We start from the raw sequence: 18542 nt of genomic DNA, 5'->3' as shown, positions 1-18542 counted from the left end.
ACAGCACTCAGTCCTTCTGCGAGAAAATTGGGTGCGTGCAAACCATGCAAACCATGGTCCCCAAAGACCACCATAGATGAATATAAAAAACTAGATGGTGGCCCGATTCTACCGCATCGGGTATTCTAGAATATGTATGTATGTATGTATATAGCAGCCACATAGTATATAGCACAGGCCACGTAGTATATAGCAAATACTACGTAGCCTGTGCTATATACTATGTGGCTGCTATATAAATACATATTGTAGAATACCCGATGCGTTAATACAGGCCACGCAGTATATAACAGTGGCCACGCAGTATATAACACAGCCCAAACAGTATATAACACAGCCCACATACTATATAACACAACCCACGCAGTATATAGCAGCCACGCAGTATATAACACAGGCGACGTAGTATATAACACAGGCCATGCAGTATATAACACAGGGCACGTAGTATATAGCACAGCCCACGTACTATATAACAGCCCACGCAGTATATAGCAGCCACGCAGTATACAACACAGGCGACGCAGTATATAACACAGCCCACGTAACATATAACACAGGGCATGTAGTATATAGCACAGCCCACGGAGTATATCACACAGCCCATGGAGTATATAACACTGCCCATGTAGTATATAGCAGCCACGCGGTATCTAACACAGCCCACACAGTATTTAGCAGTGTGGGCACCATATCCCTGTTAAAAAAATAATTAAAATAAAAAATAGTTATATACTCATCCCCTAGGATCCAGCGAAACTCTGGCGATGCGTGCGCGGCGGCCGCCATCTTCCATTCCCAGGATGCATTGCGAAATTACCCAGATGACTTGGCGGTCTCGCGAGACCGCTAAGTCTTCTGGGTAATTTCGCAATGCATCTCTGGTAACAGAAGATGGCAGCCGGCGCAAGCGCATCGTCAGAGTACGAAAGAGAATAGCAGATTTTTTGTTTTTTATTATTTTTAACATTAGATCTCTTTACTATTGATGCTGCCTAGGCAGCATCAATAGTAAAAAAGTTGGGGACATACAGGGTTAATAGCAGCGGTAACGGAGTGCGGCACCCACGGCCCGTTACCGCTGGCATTAACCTTGTGTGAGCAGTGACTGGAGGGGATTACGGAGCTGGCGCCGGGCACTGACTGCAGGGGAGTACGGGAGGGACTAATCGGACTGTGCCCGTCAGTGATTGGTCACGGCAGCCATGACAGGCAGCTGGCGAGACCAATCAGCGACACAGGATTTCCGTTACGGAAGTTGCCGACAGAAAGATGGAAGTACCCCTTAGACAATTATATATATAGATAGCAAATATTAAAGCAGCACTCTAAATGATATTTCCATGCAGTGTATTCTTATCTAAGATGCAACCTTTCTCTGACTGGAGTAAGAATTGTAGTGAGGTGCACACAGAGGTGACAACCCCTTTTCAGACATGCCTGATTCATTAAGAAGCATGTGCCTCTTAAAGGGGTATTCTCAAGTTCTTAAATTCCTTTACCTACTTAGACAGCATGAAAATAAGCAAGTTTGCAATTGACTTTTTCTATCTGCTGTTATTTTCCTGCAATGAGAGATTTTATCTTTTATTGTGTATAACTTCCATAGAGCCTGTTGTCTTGCGCTGGACCAAAATGTGTAATAGTTACATTCCAGGAGAGGTGTTAATTCTTAATATCCCAGCCAGCTCTCTTCAGTCCATTGAATTGTATACAGAATTTAGCTGCTCATCTCCCTCTCATCTTCTGAAGAGATGCAGTTATACATCAACAACCTACAGCTTTCACAGAAAGTCTCCTAATAATGGCTTTCTGGTTTGGCTATCCAGACCTGTGTGCTTGTTATCTCTGTGTGTAGATACAGGCATAACAGTGTAGACTTAGAACGGATCACTAATAGCTATGTGTATTATATCAGAACTTGTGCTGGGCTTTATAGTTCCACTAAGGCATTCAGTCTGGTGCAGAGGCATGCTGAAGCTGTTAGCACTTTGATTGACAGCTCGGCTGGCCAATCTGAGACTGGGAGGTTCTAGACTGCCTTCAGATGTTCCATCTCAGGTGATTGCCCAGCTACTAAAGCAGGGCTATCAGTCCCAGATCTCTGCCAGTTACACATTTAGCTCTGTGTGGTTTGTCTCTCTGTGCCTAGTGTTCTGCTTGTGGATCTTTTTGCTGCCTGACCTTGCTCTGACCATCTGCTTTGCCTGCTCCCTTTGCTCTGATCTGCTTTATTCCTGGCATTCTAACCCTGAACAGTTATCTGACTATGCCTTTGTCTCTTCCCTCTGTTTATGACGTACCCTCTGGGCTTTTGACCTCAGACTTCTTGACTATCCTGACTCTCAGTTTGTCCGAGAGTCACACTATAGTTCTATTCACCACAGCTGTATTCAAGGAAGAGAATCCGCCCAGCCAGAAACCATGAAAGAAACCATAAGGAGATTGCATAGTTCTGAGCTGCTCAAGAGACAATTTGAGAAAACCCCATATCAGGCATCTCTGGCTTCAGCACACCCCCTCATCAAGACTGGTGTTAACAATGCCTGTCTTGAGGAATGTGGACCACAATTCTGAATGGAATATTTATTTAAATGTTTTACTATAAGGATAATATAAGTTAATTTTGCCATAAAAATATATTTTATAATAGAGAATCAAAATTACAAAAATGTATAATTTTAAGTGGATTCTCTGTCTTTTGCAGTGTAACATTTAAAAATGGGCGCAAAGACTGCTTAAATCCAGAAGTCAAGTGGGTGAAACGCATGGTCAAAAAAATGTTAAGGAAAAGGTATTTTTAAATTCTCTCAAGATATTCAGTCTGTGAAAATCATATTCAATACAGAAAAACGTACATATCGCAATAATCTCATCACACAGCATTGTGCCTACAATCAGATTATCTTTATATCTTTGTGTTCATTTTCTCATTTACATTTTAGGACCAACCTAAAATCTAATCTGGAAAATAATTCCTATACTCATGGACTATACTCAAAACCAAGTAGCAATGTAGGCACATGCACAGTTGTAAATATCAATATAATTTTATTAAGTATATAATGATAAAATTAATAATATAAGTGAGGAGCAAGACAGAACAAAAGCTCACGAGAAAAGAATCATATAAGGGGTCCACATATGTTGCCAGTATATAGTTAGAACATGAGATCATATGAGACCTCAAAATAAAGGATACTTATTTTCTTCCTGAAAGTGATTGCAAACACAAATTGTTTGGTATTATTTTCATTTAATTTGTCTTAAATTAAAATCACAAAAAGAATTGTCCTAAAGCCAAATTGGATATAATTCCACACCAAACATAAAAAAGGGGGTGGACAAAAGTATTGGCACTGTTCGAAAAATCATGTGATGCTTCTCTAATTTGTGTAATTAACAGCACCTGTAACTTACCTGTGGCACCTAACAGGTGTTGGCAATAACTAAATCACACTTGCAGCCAGCTGACATGGATTAAAGTTGACTCAACCTCTGTCCTGTGTCCTTGTGTGTACCACATTGAGCATGGAGAAAAGAAAGAAGACAAAAGAACTGTCTGAGGACTTCAGAAACCAAATTGTGAGGAAGCATGAGCAATCTCAAGGCTACAAGTCCATCTCCAAAGACCTGAATGTTCCTGTGTCTACCGTGCGCAGTGTCATCAAGAAGTTTAAAGCCCATGGCACTGTGGCTAACCTCCCTAGATGTGGACGGAAAAGAAACATTGACAAGAGATTTCAACTCAAGATTGTGCGGATGTTGGATAAAGAACCTCGACTAACATCCAAACAAGTTCAAGCTGCGCTGCAGTCTGAGGATACAACAGTGTCAACTCGTACTATCCGTCGGCTTCTGAATGAAAAGGGACTGTATGGTTGGGGACCCAGGAAGACCCCACTTCTTACCCCGAGACATAAAAAAGCCAGGCTGGAGTTTGCCAAAACTTACCTGAAAAATCCTAAAACGTTTTGGAAGAATGATCTCTGGTCAGATGAGACAAAAGTAGAGCTTTTTGGGCAAAGGCATCAACATAGAGTTTACAGGAGAAAAAAAGAGGCATTCAAAGAAAAGAACACAGTCCCTACAGTAAAACATGGCGGAGGTTCCCTGATGTTTTGGGGTTGCTTTGCTGCCTCTGCAGCATAATGTAGGGCCCAGTGTGAGAAAGCTGGGTCTCCCTCAGAGGTCATGGGTCTTCCAGCAGGACAATGACCCAAAACACACTTCAAAAAGCACTAGAAAATGGTTTGAGAGAAAGCACTGGAGACTTCTAAGGTGGCCAGCAATGAGTCCAGACCTGAATCCCATAGAACACCTGTGGAGAGATCTAAAAATGGCAGTTTGGAGAAGGCACCCTTCAAATATCAGGGACCTGGAGCAGTTTGCCAAAGAAGAATGGTCTAAAATTCCAGCAGAGCATTGTAAGAAAAATTAATAGTTACCGGAAGCGGTTGGTCGCAGTTATTTTGGCTAAAGGTTGTGCAACCAAGTATTAGGCTGAGGGTGCCAATACTTTTGTCTGGCCCATTTTTGGAGTTTTGTGTGAAATGATCAATCTTTTGCTTTTTGCTTCATTCTCTTGTGATTTTTCATTTAAGACAAATTAAATGAAGATAATAATACCAAATACTTTGTGTTTGCAATCATTTTCAGGAAGAAACTGAGTATTATCTGACAGAATTGCAGGGATGTCAATACTTTTGGCCATGACTGTATATACAGCTCTGGGAAAAATTAAGAGACCACTGCAAAATGTTCAGTTTCTCTGATTTTTCTCTTTATAGGTATATTTTTGAGTAAAATGTAAATTGTTCTTTTATTTTATAAACTTCTGGCAACATGTCTCCGAATTTCCAAGCAATAAATTTTACTATTTTTTTCTGAAAAGGAGAAATGTTTAAAATAAAATAAAAACCCAGTGCTTTCAGACCTCAAATAATGCTAAGAAAACAAGTTCATAATCATTTAGAAACAACAATACCAATGTTTTAACTCAGGAAGAGAAATCAATATTTTGTGGAATAACCATGATTTTTAATCACAGCTTTCATGGGTCTTGGCATGCTTTCCACCAGCCTTTCACTCTGCTCCTGGCGCAAAAATTTAAGCAGGTCTTCTTTGTTTGATGGCTTGTGACTATCCATCATCCTCTTTATGACATTCCAGAGGTTTTCAATGGGGTTCAGGTCTGGAGATTGGGCTGCCCATGACAGGGATTTGATGTGGTGGTCTCTTAATTTTTGCCAGAACTATATAACATGGAATAATAAGTGCAAGATGAGATAAGGGGGAATAGACTCCCAACAACTTATATTAAAGGGCATCTGTCAGTAGGATCAACCCTTCTAAGACATCTACATGGGGATGTATGTCATAAGAAGCGGAATAAAATGATACCTTGATATTTGCAAGCCGGTGTTTTATACCTGAGAAATCCACGTGTTTCTTACATGTAAATGAGCTGTTAAGATCTATGGGTGGGACATAGATTTCCATGAGAATCTCCATCCATAACTTATTTTAAATGAAAGGGGGTGTTATTATACTTGTTATTTTACTTTGTCTCTATGTAACCACCAGTATAAATAAACAGAAGGGAGTGGAGTTGTTTTGCGCAGCTGAATTTATAAAAAACGGAATCTGGGACAAGAATAGATGGTGGTTTCTTGTTGACGCTTTTGAAAGTCGCGTTTATAAAAGCGCAGAACAACTCCACTCCCTTTTGTTTATTTCTATTACAATAATACAATGGATGCCGCAGTGGCTATCATTTTTGCACCAATAGTGGTTGTGCCATGCACACCTATTTATTCACCCATCCTGTAAAAATTGTATATTGCGCTTTTCGTATGCATGTAACCACCAGTGTCACTCTCAGAGGTACGTGGACATCCTTACTACCACATGAGGGCTGGGTATTTTTCCAATTATTCTGTCAGGATCACATTACTGTGCCTAATCCCACCAATAACTACATTCTTTATAAAGCAAGTTCTGTTTTGATATGCAAAGTAGAGCCTTACAGTGGTGTCAAGTGTGTAGAAGTACAATATTAAACCATGGTATGTTTGCCTTACCCGGGGCGAGGCCTACCCCCTAAACTGCACATATGTTAGTCCATGAATACCTTTGTATTTTAGATATTGCTGCATTCCTGAGAAATGAGTATTTTGATTTATTTGCCAATGGAGTGGTAGGTGCTCTCGCCATGACAGAGCACTTAAAGGGAACCTGTCACCCCCAAAATTGATGGTGAGGTAAGCTCACCGTCATCAGGGGCTTATCTACAGCATTCTGTAATGCTGTAGATAAGCCGCCAATGTTACCTGAAAGAGGAGAAAAAGACATTAGATTATACTCACCCAGGGGCGGTCCCGCTCCGATGGGCGTCTCAGGTCCGCTCCGGCGCCTCCCATCTTCATTCCATGACGTCCTCTTCTTGTCACGGCTCCGGCGCAGGCGTACTCTGTCTGCCCTGTTGAGGGCAGAGCAAAGTACTGCAGTGCGCAGGTGCCGGAAAGGTCAGAGAGGCCCAGCGCCTGCACACTACAGTTTGGTGTGGAATTATATCCAATTTGGTTTTAGGACAATTTTTTTGTGTTTTTTAATTTAAGACAAATTAAATGAAAATAATAATGTCAAACAATTTGTGTTTGCAATCATTTTCAGGAAGAAACTGAGTATTCAAATCAAATAAATCAGTCTTTTACTTGTCAAACAAAAAGACTAATAGCACAATGTTTACCATAGTGTTAATATCATAAAGTTTATTAATAATTAACAATAATAAAACAAAAATTTTTATTTATAAATAAGAAGAACAATTCTCCCATGTAACGGAACGATTTAACAACATGGCCAACAAAACAAGGAACACCTGCATATATCATAGGTTCACTACCAAAGACAGCCTGTATTATTTATATATCACTCTCAGCTGGGCACCATTAATCTCCCATGCATCCAGCCCTCCAGTGACAAAAGGTGTTGTATCCCCGGATGCTGCAGATGATATTGTCACTGCCTTAAGCATATGACTCACTCATTAGCTGCCCCTAAGTAAACATCCCAGACAATGGTAAGAAATACGTTTGTCTAAGTGACGCCCCCTGAGGAAGTGTTACGAAACGCGCGTCGGGGTAAAGGAACGGACACGGGCTCCACAAACACACTATGTAAGTAGTCTTGGGCTCACTTAGACCAACGTATTTCTTACCATTGTCTGGGATGTTTACTTAGGGGCAGCTAATGAGTGAGTCATATGCTTAAGGCAGTGACAATATCATCTGCAGCATCCGGGGATACAACACCTTTTGTCACTGGAGGGCTGGATGCATGGGAGATTAATGGTGCCCAGCTGAGAGTGATATATAAATAATACAGGCTGTCTTTGGTAGTGAACCTATGATATATGCAGGTGTTCCTTGTTTTGTTGGCCATGTTGTTAAATCGTTCCATTACATGGGAGAATTGTTCTTCTTATTTATAAATAAAAATTTTTGTTTTATTATTGTTAATTATTAATAAACTTTATGATATTAACACTATGGTAAACATTGTGCTATTAGTCTTTTTGTTTGACAAGTAAAAGACTGATTTATTTGATTTGAATGGTTATGTTGACACAATGATATTTCTGGGACCCCTTTTTGGATTGTATTAGAAACTGAGTATTATCTGACAGAATTGCAGGGGTGTCAATACTTTTGGCCATGACTGTAGACCTGTCTTTTTCACTTGGTTTTTTTCACGCATGCCCCTTATAAAAAAGCCATGGCAAAAATCTTACATTTTTATTTCTCATCTACACTTAAAAATGTAATTTTTTTGTAATCTGCAGGAAATTTAAAAGTGAGTGACATGCTTTTTAGGTCAGCAAGAAATCAGGTTCACATTTAAGGAACACCATGCTCAAAGAAGTTGTCCACTTTAAAAAACAAACAACCAATTCTGTTATAGAACTTAAAAATATACCGTACTTTTATTTTACCGATTTTTAGGTGTCACTGTGATTCCAATAGCTTCACATTAAAGTCCTAGCTCAACAATTGAGACTTTTCCTGTGCCAGGGCATAGGGTGGGTGTGTGTGTGTAAGGCTTCTTTCACCTTTCTGTTGCTTTGGAATCGTCACAATGCATCGTTTTTGAGAAAAAAAAGCATCCTACAAAGTTGCCCGCAGGATGCGTTTTTGCACCACAGACTTGCATTAGCAACGCATTGCGACGTGTGGCAATACGTTGCATGCGTCGTCCACTGGATGCGTCAAGTTTTGGCGGCCCGTCGTTTTCAAAAAACGTTCAAGGGAACGTTTTTTCGTACGTTGCATCCTGCATTTTTAACTGCGCATGCCCGGGCGGAGATCTCTCTCTCCTCCCCGGGACTTTAGAATGGTCAGCGGACGCGTTGAAATACTGCGTCCGCTGCTCACGTTATGCACAAACTCACAAACGTACGTCGGTACATCGCGCCGACTCTTTGTGATGGCACCATACCGACGTAAATGTGAAAGAAGCCTAAGAGGCTGATTCACATGCTTATTTCAATAGCAAAGCCAGCCCCCTTTTCTGTCATGGCTGACACAGACAAATAAAGGGGCACTGAAATAAATAAGAATTTAAAATAATCATATTAGAACTTCATCAAAAATTTATATTTTTTAAAATGGACTTGATATGCAAGTATTTTGCAATATGTAAATTTTACACACCTTGACCTTCACTCATTCTCTGAATCCCTCCTCCCTCTCACAGACATAAGTTCCTTACACAATGCGGATGATGCTGCCGCTCTATATAACACCACAATAGCTGTAGCTTTGGAATCTGCTGCCCCACTTACATATACCAAAGCTCTCAAAATCAACAGACAGCCCTGGCACACCAGCCTGACCAAAGAACAGAGGCAAGCTTCCAGGGCTGCTGAGCACAGATGGAAAAGATCCCACTCCAACGAGCACTTCATCGCATTCAAACAGTCCCTCACTACTTTCAAGACCACACTCGCCACAGCTAAACAAACCTACTTCTCATCTCTCATATCCTCCCTGTCTCACAACCCTAAACAGTTATTCAACATCTTCAATTCTCTCCTCCGTCCCCCAGCACCTCCTCCCTCCCCACTCATCTCAGCTGAAGACTTTGCCTAATTTTTCAAGCAGAAGATTGATAACATCAGAGACAGTTTTGGTCAACAACCCCCAGAGCCCTTCCTCCCGACTTCCCAGCCCTCCACCTCCAAAACCAACTTCTCCACCATTACAGAAGATCGACTCTCCACTCTACTCTCAAGATCACATCTCACCACTTGTGCACTTGACCCGATCCCATCCCACTTCATTCCAAACCTCACCACAGTCTTCATCCCAACCCTAACCCATCTCTTCAACCAATCACTAACAACTGGTGTTTTCCCCTCAAGCTTTAAACATGACTCAATCACACCTATCTTCAAAAAACCCTCTCTTGACCCATCCTCTGTATCTAGCTATCGCCCTATATCACTGCTCCCCTATGCCTCCAAGCTGGAACAACACATCTACCTTGAACTGTGCTCCCATCTCACTTCTTGCTCCCTCTTTGACCGCTTACAATCTGGCTTCCGGTCACACCACTCCACTGAAACTGCCCTAACTAAAGTCACCAATGACCTCTTAACCGCCAAGAGCAAGCGACACTACTCTGTCCTCCTCCTCCTGGACCTGTCGGCTGCCTTTGACACAGTGGACCATCCCCTATTATTACAGACCCTCTCATCCCTTGGCATCACAGACTTGGCCCTATCCTGGATCTCATCATACCTAACAGACCGAACATTCAGCGTCTCCCACTCACACACTACCTCATCACCTCGCCCCCATTTGTCAGAGTCCCACAAGGTTCAGTCCTAGGGCCCCTGCTCTTCTCCTTTTACACCTTTGGCCTGGGACAGCTCATAGAATCTCATGGCTTTCAGTATCATCTCTATGCTGATGACACACAGATTTACATCTCTGGACCAGATATCACCTCCCTACTAACCAGAATCCCTCAATGTCTGTCCACTATTTCATCCTTCTTCTCCGCTAGATTTCTGAAACTTAACATGGACAAAACAGAATTCATCATCTTTCCCCCATCTCACGTGACCTCTTTCCATTACAGTAAATGGCTGCCCACTCTCCCCAGTCCCACAAGCTCGCTGCCTTGGGGTAATCCTTGATGCTGATCTCTCCTTCAAACCACATATCCAAGCCCTTTCCACTTCCAGCCGATTTCAACTCAAAAATATTTCACGAATCCGTTCATTCCTCAACCAAGAATCTGCAAAAACCCTAGTCCGTGCCCTCATCATCTCTCGCCTTGACTACTGCAACTTCCTGCTCTGTGGCCTCCCCTTGAACACTCTCGCACCCCTCCAATCTATTCTAAACTCTGCTGCCTGACTAATCAACCTGTCCCCCTGCTATTCCCCAGCTTCTCCCCTCTGTCAATCCCTTCACTGGCTCCCCATTGCCCAGAGACTCCAGTACAAAACCCTAACCATGACGTACAAAGCCATCCACAACCTGTCTCCTCCATACATCTGTGACCTCGTCTCCCGGTACTTACCTACATGCAACCTCCGATCCTCAGACCTCCTTCTCTACTCCCCTCTTATCTCCTCTTCCCACAATCAAATACAAGATTTCTCTCGCGTATCACCTCTACTCTGGAACCCTCTACCCCAACATATCAGACTCTCACCTACCATCGAAACCTTCAAAAAGAACCTGAAGATCTACCTCTTCCGGCAAGCATATAACCTGCAGTAACCACCGATCAACCAAACCGCTGCATGACCAGCTCTACCCTCGCCTACTGTATTCTCACCCATCCCTTGTAGATTGTGAGCCTTCGCGGGCAGGGTCCTCTCTCCAACTGTACCAGTTATGACTTGTATTGTTTAAGATTATTGTACTTGTTTTTATTATGTATACCCCTTCTTACATGTAAAGCGCCATGGAATAAATGGCGCTATAACAATAAATAATAATAATATGCAAAGTATGTTCATATTTCTTGCTACATTCATGAAAATATATCAATACCCCACAAGTAATGACACTTTCTATTGTCATCGCCTTAACAGGACATCAAGAACAAAGTAAAGCTACAACGAAAGAACTAACAAAAGCAACTGCATTGAAATCTCCATTGTCAGAGTTCAGATACGTTACGTGTATCAGTCTTTGAACCATGGACAGTTTACAAGTATGAGATTTTTGTTCAGTTCCCTTATTTCGTAGGGCAAAACAGCAGTGGAAAGATATGAAATATATTTACTCTTATGTCAACTATGAAGTATATAATGGCTTTAGCTTATAGCTTGTACTACCGTTATAGTAGATTAATGTAGCAATTTATATCATTTGGGAAATGTTCTGACATTACTGATAGAGGATTTCTAGTGAAAAATTAAACAATGGTTAACTTGGCACCAGGTGTTAGATATGGGTTGGCCTTTACAATTAACTTTAACATGCTTGTGGCTATATAGCCCCCTGGTAACCTATTTTAAGTTTTGCACCACTGGCCGGCGAAATCCCAAGCATCTCGTCTGTTATCTAATATTTTCTAGGTTATTCTATTAAATCCTATGGTCCCGAATCATCAAAGCAATTTTCTAGAATTGTGGCATACATTGGTTTGAAAATTCACTATATTTTGGAGCAGCCTGTAGTTGCCCTAAAAACGTTATGGCTTGTTTATGACGGAGCTGGGGCATGATGCCACATTCATGATGAACTGTGGCATTTCTTATGCCAGAAATCTTACTCCAGGCAATGACTGGAGTAAGATTTCTATCATGTCGCATGGAGACGCACGACACTCGTCAGACACTCCTGATTCATTAGAAGGCACAAGCCTCTGACTCCTACATGCCCCCTCATCAAGACTGGAGAGAAAATCCTGATGAATAGGGTTGAGCGACTTTTACTTTTTTAGGGTCGAGTCGGGTTTCGCGAAATCCGACTATCTCAAAAGTCGAGTCGAGTGAAATCGGCCGATTATCGCGAAAAGTCGGGGATCGACCGAAACACGAAACCCAATGCAAAGTCAATGGGAAATTTCTCTCTCTCTCTCCGTCCCTGAACAGAAAAGCTGGTGTTATACATTGCAAATCGCTACAGCGCACAAGCGAGAAGATGGCGATAGGCGTGCACGCCCCTAAGATCTATGTCATCACTCTGCCCACGCTCCTTCATTGGCTGAAAAAATGGCGCCAAACGCATCATATGAAACGCGACTTTGGCGCGAAGATCGCCGACCGCATGGCCGATTCCACACTAGGATCGGGTCGGGTCGGCGACTTTTGAATTTGTTTGATCCGTTTCGCTCAAGCCTACTGATGAATTTGGGTTCAAATGTTTTTCAAGATCTTAAACGTATAGTTTGTGTGCAAGATGTTACATTTCTTTATTCTTCTATTTTTTTTACATTTATTTTGCAATTAAATATTTTTAGAATCAAAAGGGCATTTTTAAAAGTTTATTTTTTACTTATTTTTATAATAGACATTTTAAAGAATATTAAGGAAAATAATATAATTGTGATATTTTAGTTGAGTACAAAATAAGTAGGATAGCATCATATTTTATGTGAAAGGGAAGAAAACAGGGAAACAATGTTCTTCAAACATAACATAGGCATATATGCAAGTTCAGCTATAAACTGGGTAGGCAGACTTAGATCCCACCAATCAAATCTTTACATTCATCTAGTTAGTTGCATAAAAAATTTAGACTTTTGCCATTCTACACCATTTTCGCCTAGCCAGAACAGATTAGGGGGATATAGGGTGCAGGTAAACTCATGATGATAGGCGGCATTTGCCATGCACAAGTCTTACTCCAGCAGGGATTTGTGGCAAGGTGCACACAGAGGTGTACACCACTTGTCCAGGAGTCCTGATTCATGAAGAGGTGTATGCCTCTTTGTGATTCAAAGGCGTCTGACTCCACCATGCCTCCTCATCAAGACTGGTGTGAAGAAAGCTGGTCTTGAAAAATCGGGCCCATTATGGGATTTTTTAGTGCACTGGTAGATCTGCAAAGATGTTTTCTGTATAAAGATACATTTTGTCAGTAAGTGATTCTGACGTCCCAATCGCCCATTCCCATTTCTTACATTTGCAGACTTTACTTACTGAAAACACTATTGTATGGTTGAATTTAAAAAATGCAACAATATGGATATCTATACAAATAAACTGAATGTTAATCAATATCTTTTAATTTTCTCTCCCACCACCATCTTCCAGATGTCCTGCGTCTCTAGTGTTTATGAACCACGATAATGTCTTACCCTTTGGATGATACATCATTATGCAATTTCATAAACATCAGAGGATGAATTGGACATGTTTCCTATTGTAGGTTTTGACAGTTTTCCAGATATGCCAAAAGAGCTCATTTTTGCTCTCACATTACTAATAGTGACCTGGCTTGATCACGAATTTAATGACGAAAATTGTCAGCATCAGTTCGAAGTAATAAGCGCCACGTCAGGCCAGGAAACTGCCATAAAACAAGTGCAGAAACGTGCCCATATTAACTCCGAGGCAAACTGGAAGGAATAGAATTTCTCTTCTAGAATTTATATTGAGAATTATTTTTCTTCTACTAAGATCTTTGTACCCCCATCTACCGTATGTGGTCATCTGTATATTAGGTGTATTTCAATTGTATTATACATTGTGTTTACTATCTTTGTAGGCAAGATTATTATTAGGAGAATGAGAAAAAAAATTTGGGAAAAAAATACAATCCTTACAGAAGCACTCCCATTATTTTTTCTTTTTGAGTAAATATGCTTGTCTTGGGATCTTATTTGTAAAACTATATAAGATTCAGCTTTTTCTGATTCCATTTTCTTTTTCAAGAGCATTTCAGTAGTGGTGGCCAGCACCATTTTCTACCATCTTCTCCCGTTTTCTCTGGACCCATGATGGCTCATTCAATGTGAAACTGCATGCACACACAGGCAAGCTCGGACTACAAGGCCTCTGTGATTCAGCTCGGCCAGTGATGACGCTGAAGGCATGGTTACACCGCCTGACACTGCTGGCTCTGACATTCCTCCTTTGGATGATGTTCCATCCAGACCACTGCTCAGCGTTGGAAGTTCTGTGACCTCTAAGAGTATGTGTTCAACCATCTTCCAGCGACATGTGAACAGGTTACTAGAATCAACACGAAGATAGAGATGAGGCGGAAGTAACCAACTTACACTAGTTTCACATTTGTGGACGAGGGCTTTGAGGAGGGCTGCGTAGTTCCTCCGTTAAGCCCCACCTACTGCCGCACCTCTTTCTTCAGCTCCACCTACGTCGGCATGCGTCCTGCGTACCCCATCTTTAACACTGGGCACCAGGGCTGTGGAGTTGGAGTTAGTTTTGGTTGGAGTCGGAGTCGGTAGAAATGTACCGACTCCAGCTTTAAAAAAAGGAATAATATTTCATAATTGAACTTTCATATGAATTTTATAAATGTTACTCAAATATATATGTTCTATCAAACTATGAACAACAGTGATAAGCAGTTCTGCTGGAGATAGACATTTCATACTTCTTGTGTCACTGTTCTCCACTGCCGTTATCTAACCTTATACTTGGTTAACCTCATGCTGCTATTATGTAACATATAATCCCTTAAAAACATCAATTTATTAATATATATCTTAAAAAACCAATTCCCAGTGAAGAACAACAAAAAATAAACAACAGGATCCAAATGTACACCTACCCTGTCAAACAGCCCTGCACTCAGCTACTATCCCTACCTACCAGTGGAGGTTGGCACTCTAATAGAACGATTTGGCGCCCCCACTCAACGCCGGTTGACCCAGACTCACCCTGATAAATGTCTAGCGAGCTACAGGTGGGAAAACAATAAGCTATTAAAAGAAATGAAGGAAGGGCTGAAGAGATAAACTAAGGTGCACAAAAAAACAAATAATGAATAAATAGCCCCAGTATTACTATAGCATCCAGTCACAAAAGCTCCTTATGTGTGCTGCATACAAGCATAGATCCTATCACACAGGAGCTATACTAATAGTGGGCTGGCTAAGAAGACTGAAATACATAAATCCAGCCAACACTAAAGAGGTTACACGCTACAAAAAATTATCCTGATAACTGGGGTAGGAAAAATAACCTAACAATAGCCTGATTCAGTGTATGTCAGCAGACTGTTACCAACAGACCCTTTTAGACCAGCCTGAGATAGTATGTGCCAATAGTGCCATGGTAGATGACAGATAGTATGACATAGCAATCATATGTAGCTGACATGAAAAACACTACCATTGTCAAATAGAAAAGTCTATTCATTGTTTAGGCACCAGACTGAAAACAGATCATTATATTAACAATTCACAGCCTCAGCATATTGGTATACTCAGATATATAGTACAGCTAGAGAAGGACATAGGCCAGATCAACTTAGCTGCCAGTTAGTCGCCCCGACGCGTTTCCCCGCAAAACGGTTCCTCAGGAGGCAGAGATATCAGGAGGCATATAGGATGGATGCAGGCGCCATGATGCTTGGGCAGGCCTGAGTAAATCCCAAAGGGGGAGGGATTTATAGTAAAGAATCAAATCCACCGGCCAGTAGAAACCCGCCGGTGGAGACCCGCCCCCAATTGACAAAAACAACAACACCGGGTAGAAATGATACGATCCATAAATTGGATCGATAGCTCAAGATCTGTCCATAAGAGCATGTGGTTCCCTCACCCACAGCTCTACCGGATCATAATGAAAGTAAACAGTACATAACATGTCTAATCTGTATGGCATCATCCATATAGGCGTGAGGATACACGTGGCGCGATGGAAGCCGCCATCGTGAAAAATCACCGTGCGTAGCCCGCATGCGCAGACCACGCGCATAAGGAAGCGCCGACACACCGTGGAACGCATACTTGGAGCGCATAGCGGCGATAGTGCGTATCCATCAGATAAATGAATGGAGTCGCACCTGTGCAGTGACATAGCCAGAAGGCGCCTGCGCAATGGAATAGAAACAGTCAAGGCAGCACAATGCGCACGCGTATGGACCCCACATTGCCTACAGCCCGAATAGATGTGCATAGTAAGGGACATAACCTCAAGGGCCACAATGTAATGGCAGTGCATATTAGATATAGACAATCACGGGTAGCATTTGCACCTCTTGCCAATTTCAAAAAGAGGGCACAACAAATTGCTAAAATGACCAGAAGAACCCCAGACGTAAAAATAGAAAAACTAATATATAAACAGCTGCCAAAACTAATACGATAGACATATAATCACACGCAGCGGAAAGATGAGATTCTATCTAGCTTCCCATGATAAACACACCTGAGCAATAAATAGAGGGCCATGTTAACGCAATAATATGGTTAAATATACATGTCCATATAGAACTGGTATGAAAGACGAATAGAAAAATTAGATAAATAAAGGGAGTTGAACAATAATAGAAAGATAGTGTAGAGTCAAAATTGACTACTGCATCAAACACAATATGCAGTATATATGGCGGTTCCGACTACGGTTCCCAATATCTTGATTTGCTTAAATTGCTTAAAACACAGTGCAAAACCAGGACTAGACCAAATACCAGAGTTACATACTTTATAGGAAACAGGTAAACGTAAGAGATTCGTTTAGGCCTCTCGGGGAGACTGACTGCATGCGAAAAATCCACTCCGATTCACGTTTAAGGAGGGCTTTATCAAAATCCCCCCCTCTTATCCTAGGTTGTAAGAGTTCTATCATACAAAAGGTAATCCCATCCAATTTCCCTCCATGTACTAGGTTAACATGGCGAGCAACTGGAGTGTCCCTCCCATGCCTGATGTCCCCCAGATGTTCACCAAACCTAGTTCTAAGTTCCCTAGTGGTCTTTCCAATATAATCTAGGGGGCAGGGGCAAGTGATCTTATACACGACTCCAGTGGACTTACAATTGCCAAAGTCCCTAATATCAAAGGTTCTACCAGTGGCAGCACTGGCAAACTGTCTTGTTTGCTTGACATATTGACATTTGGAGCAATTACCACACCTAAAGAAACCCAGAGGTTTTCTCTCCAGCCATGTTCCTGTGCCCTGTGGTTTTTGATAGAGACTATGCACTAGCCTATCCCCAATTGACCTCCCTCTCCTGTAGGTGATACTGGGTGTAGATGGAACAACATCCCTCAAGTATGGGTCCGCTCGAAGTATCCCCCAGTGTCTTCTCATAATTTGAAATATTCTTTCCGATTGACTATCAAATGTCCCTATGAGTCTAACGGGGTCAGGAGATGCTCTAGAGGTCTCCCTCGTTCTCAACAACAGGGATCTATCCCTCCCAAGTGCCTCATTATAGGACCGGGCCAAGATGTCCGTGGGGTATCCCCTCTCTCTAAACCTCTGATGTAGTTCACTGGCTTGGTGTTTAAACGTATCTATATCAGAGCAGTTTCTTCTGATTCGAAGAAACTGCCCCCTCGGTATACCACGTTTAAGAGGGGTAGGATGATGACTCTGCCACTGCAACAGGCTATTGGTTGCAGTGGGTTTGCGATACGTACATGTACTGATCCCCCCCTTTTCATTTTTAGTAATTTTGAGGTCTAGAAAAGCAATACTCTGTTCCTGAATGTCGGACGTGAACTTCATCCCTATATTGTTGATGTTAATCTCTTCTATAAATTTGTCAAACTCCGCCCCTGGGCCAGACCACAACACTAGAATATCGTCAATGTATCTGGCCCAGAGGCAAATATAAGGCTGCCACCACCTCTCTTCCTCAGGAAAAATATGGGTTTCCTCCCACCAGCCCAGGAACAGGTTGGCATAAGTGGGGGCACAAGGGCTCCCCATTGCCGTGCCCCTGAGCTGGTGGAAGTATTGTGTTCCCCACATTCAACAGCCCTTGTTTTGAGAAAGGCTCCACAACGACATCCTCCAACATACCCAAGAGATGGAGGATGTCGTTGTGGAGCCTTGTGTTAAACTGGCCTCCATTGATGTAGAGGCACTCTACAGCAGCATCCCCCACGATGTCGGTATGAGAGCTATAGAGCACTTTCTCAAAACAAGGGCTGTCGAATGTGGGGAACACAATTTATTTGTTAAGCAACTCCTTCTTTTTACACTCTCCCATAATTATTTTATCTTTAATGGGAAATACTTCCACCAGCTCAGGGGCACGGCAATGGGGAGCCCTTGTGCCCCCACTTATGCCAACCTGTTCCTGGGCTGGTGGGAGGAAACCCATATTTTTCCTGAGGAAGAGAGGTGGTGGCAGCCTTATATTTGCCTCTGGGCCAGATACATTGACGATATTCTAGTGTTGTGGTCTGGCCCAGGGGCGGAGTTTGACAAATTTATAGAAGAGATTAACATCAACAATATAGGGATGAAGTTCACGTCCGACATTCAGGAACAGAGTATTGCTTTTCTAGACCTCAAAATTACTAAAAATGAAAAGGGGGGGATCAGTACATGTACGTATCGCAAACCCACTGCAACCAATAGCCTG

General features: G+C 42.0%; 1 protein-coding gene across 1 annotated transcript in view; it reads left to right on the top strand.

The window, feature by feature from the left end:
- LOC138654368 (interleukin-8-like) overlaps positions 1-14637 on the top strand; it is a 28606-nt gene extending 13969 nt beyond the window's left edge. Inside the window, exons 3-4 of the mRNA XM_069743416.1 lie at positions 2708-2794; positions 11114-14637. Of these exons, the coding sequence (XP_069599517.1) occupies positions 2708-2794; positions 11114-11132 (106 nt within the window). The 3' untranslated portion in view covers positions 11133-14637. The remainder of the gene's footprint in view (positions 1-2707; positions 2795-11113) is intronic.
- The last annotated feature ends 3905 nt before the right edge of the window (positions 14638-18542 follow it).

Source organism: Ranitomeya imitator, chromosome 1 (genome assembly GCF_032444005.1).
Source record: "Ranitomeya imitator isolate aRanImi1 chromosome 1, aRanImi1.pri, whole genome shotgun sequence".
In the NCBI taxonomy this organism is placed as follows: Eukaryota; Metazoa; Chordata; class Amphibia; order Anura; family Dendrobatidae; genus Ranitomeya; species Ranitomeya imitator.
Note: the sequence above shows the minus strand (reverse complement) of the source record. Positions and strands in the feature narration are given on the sequence as shown.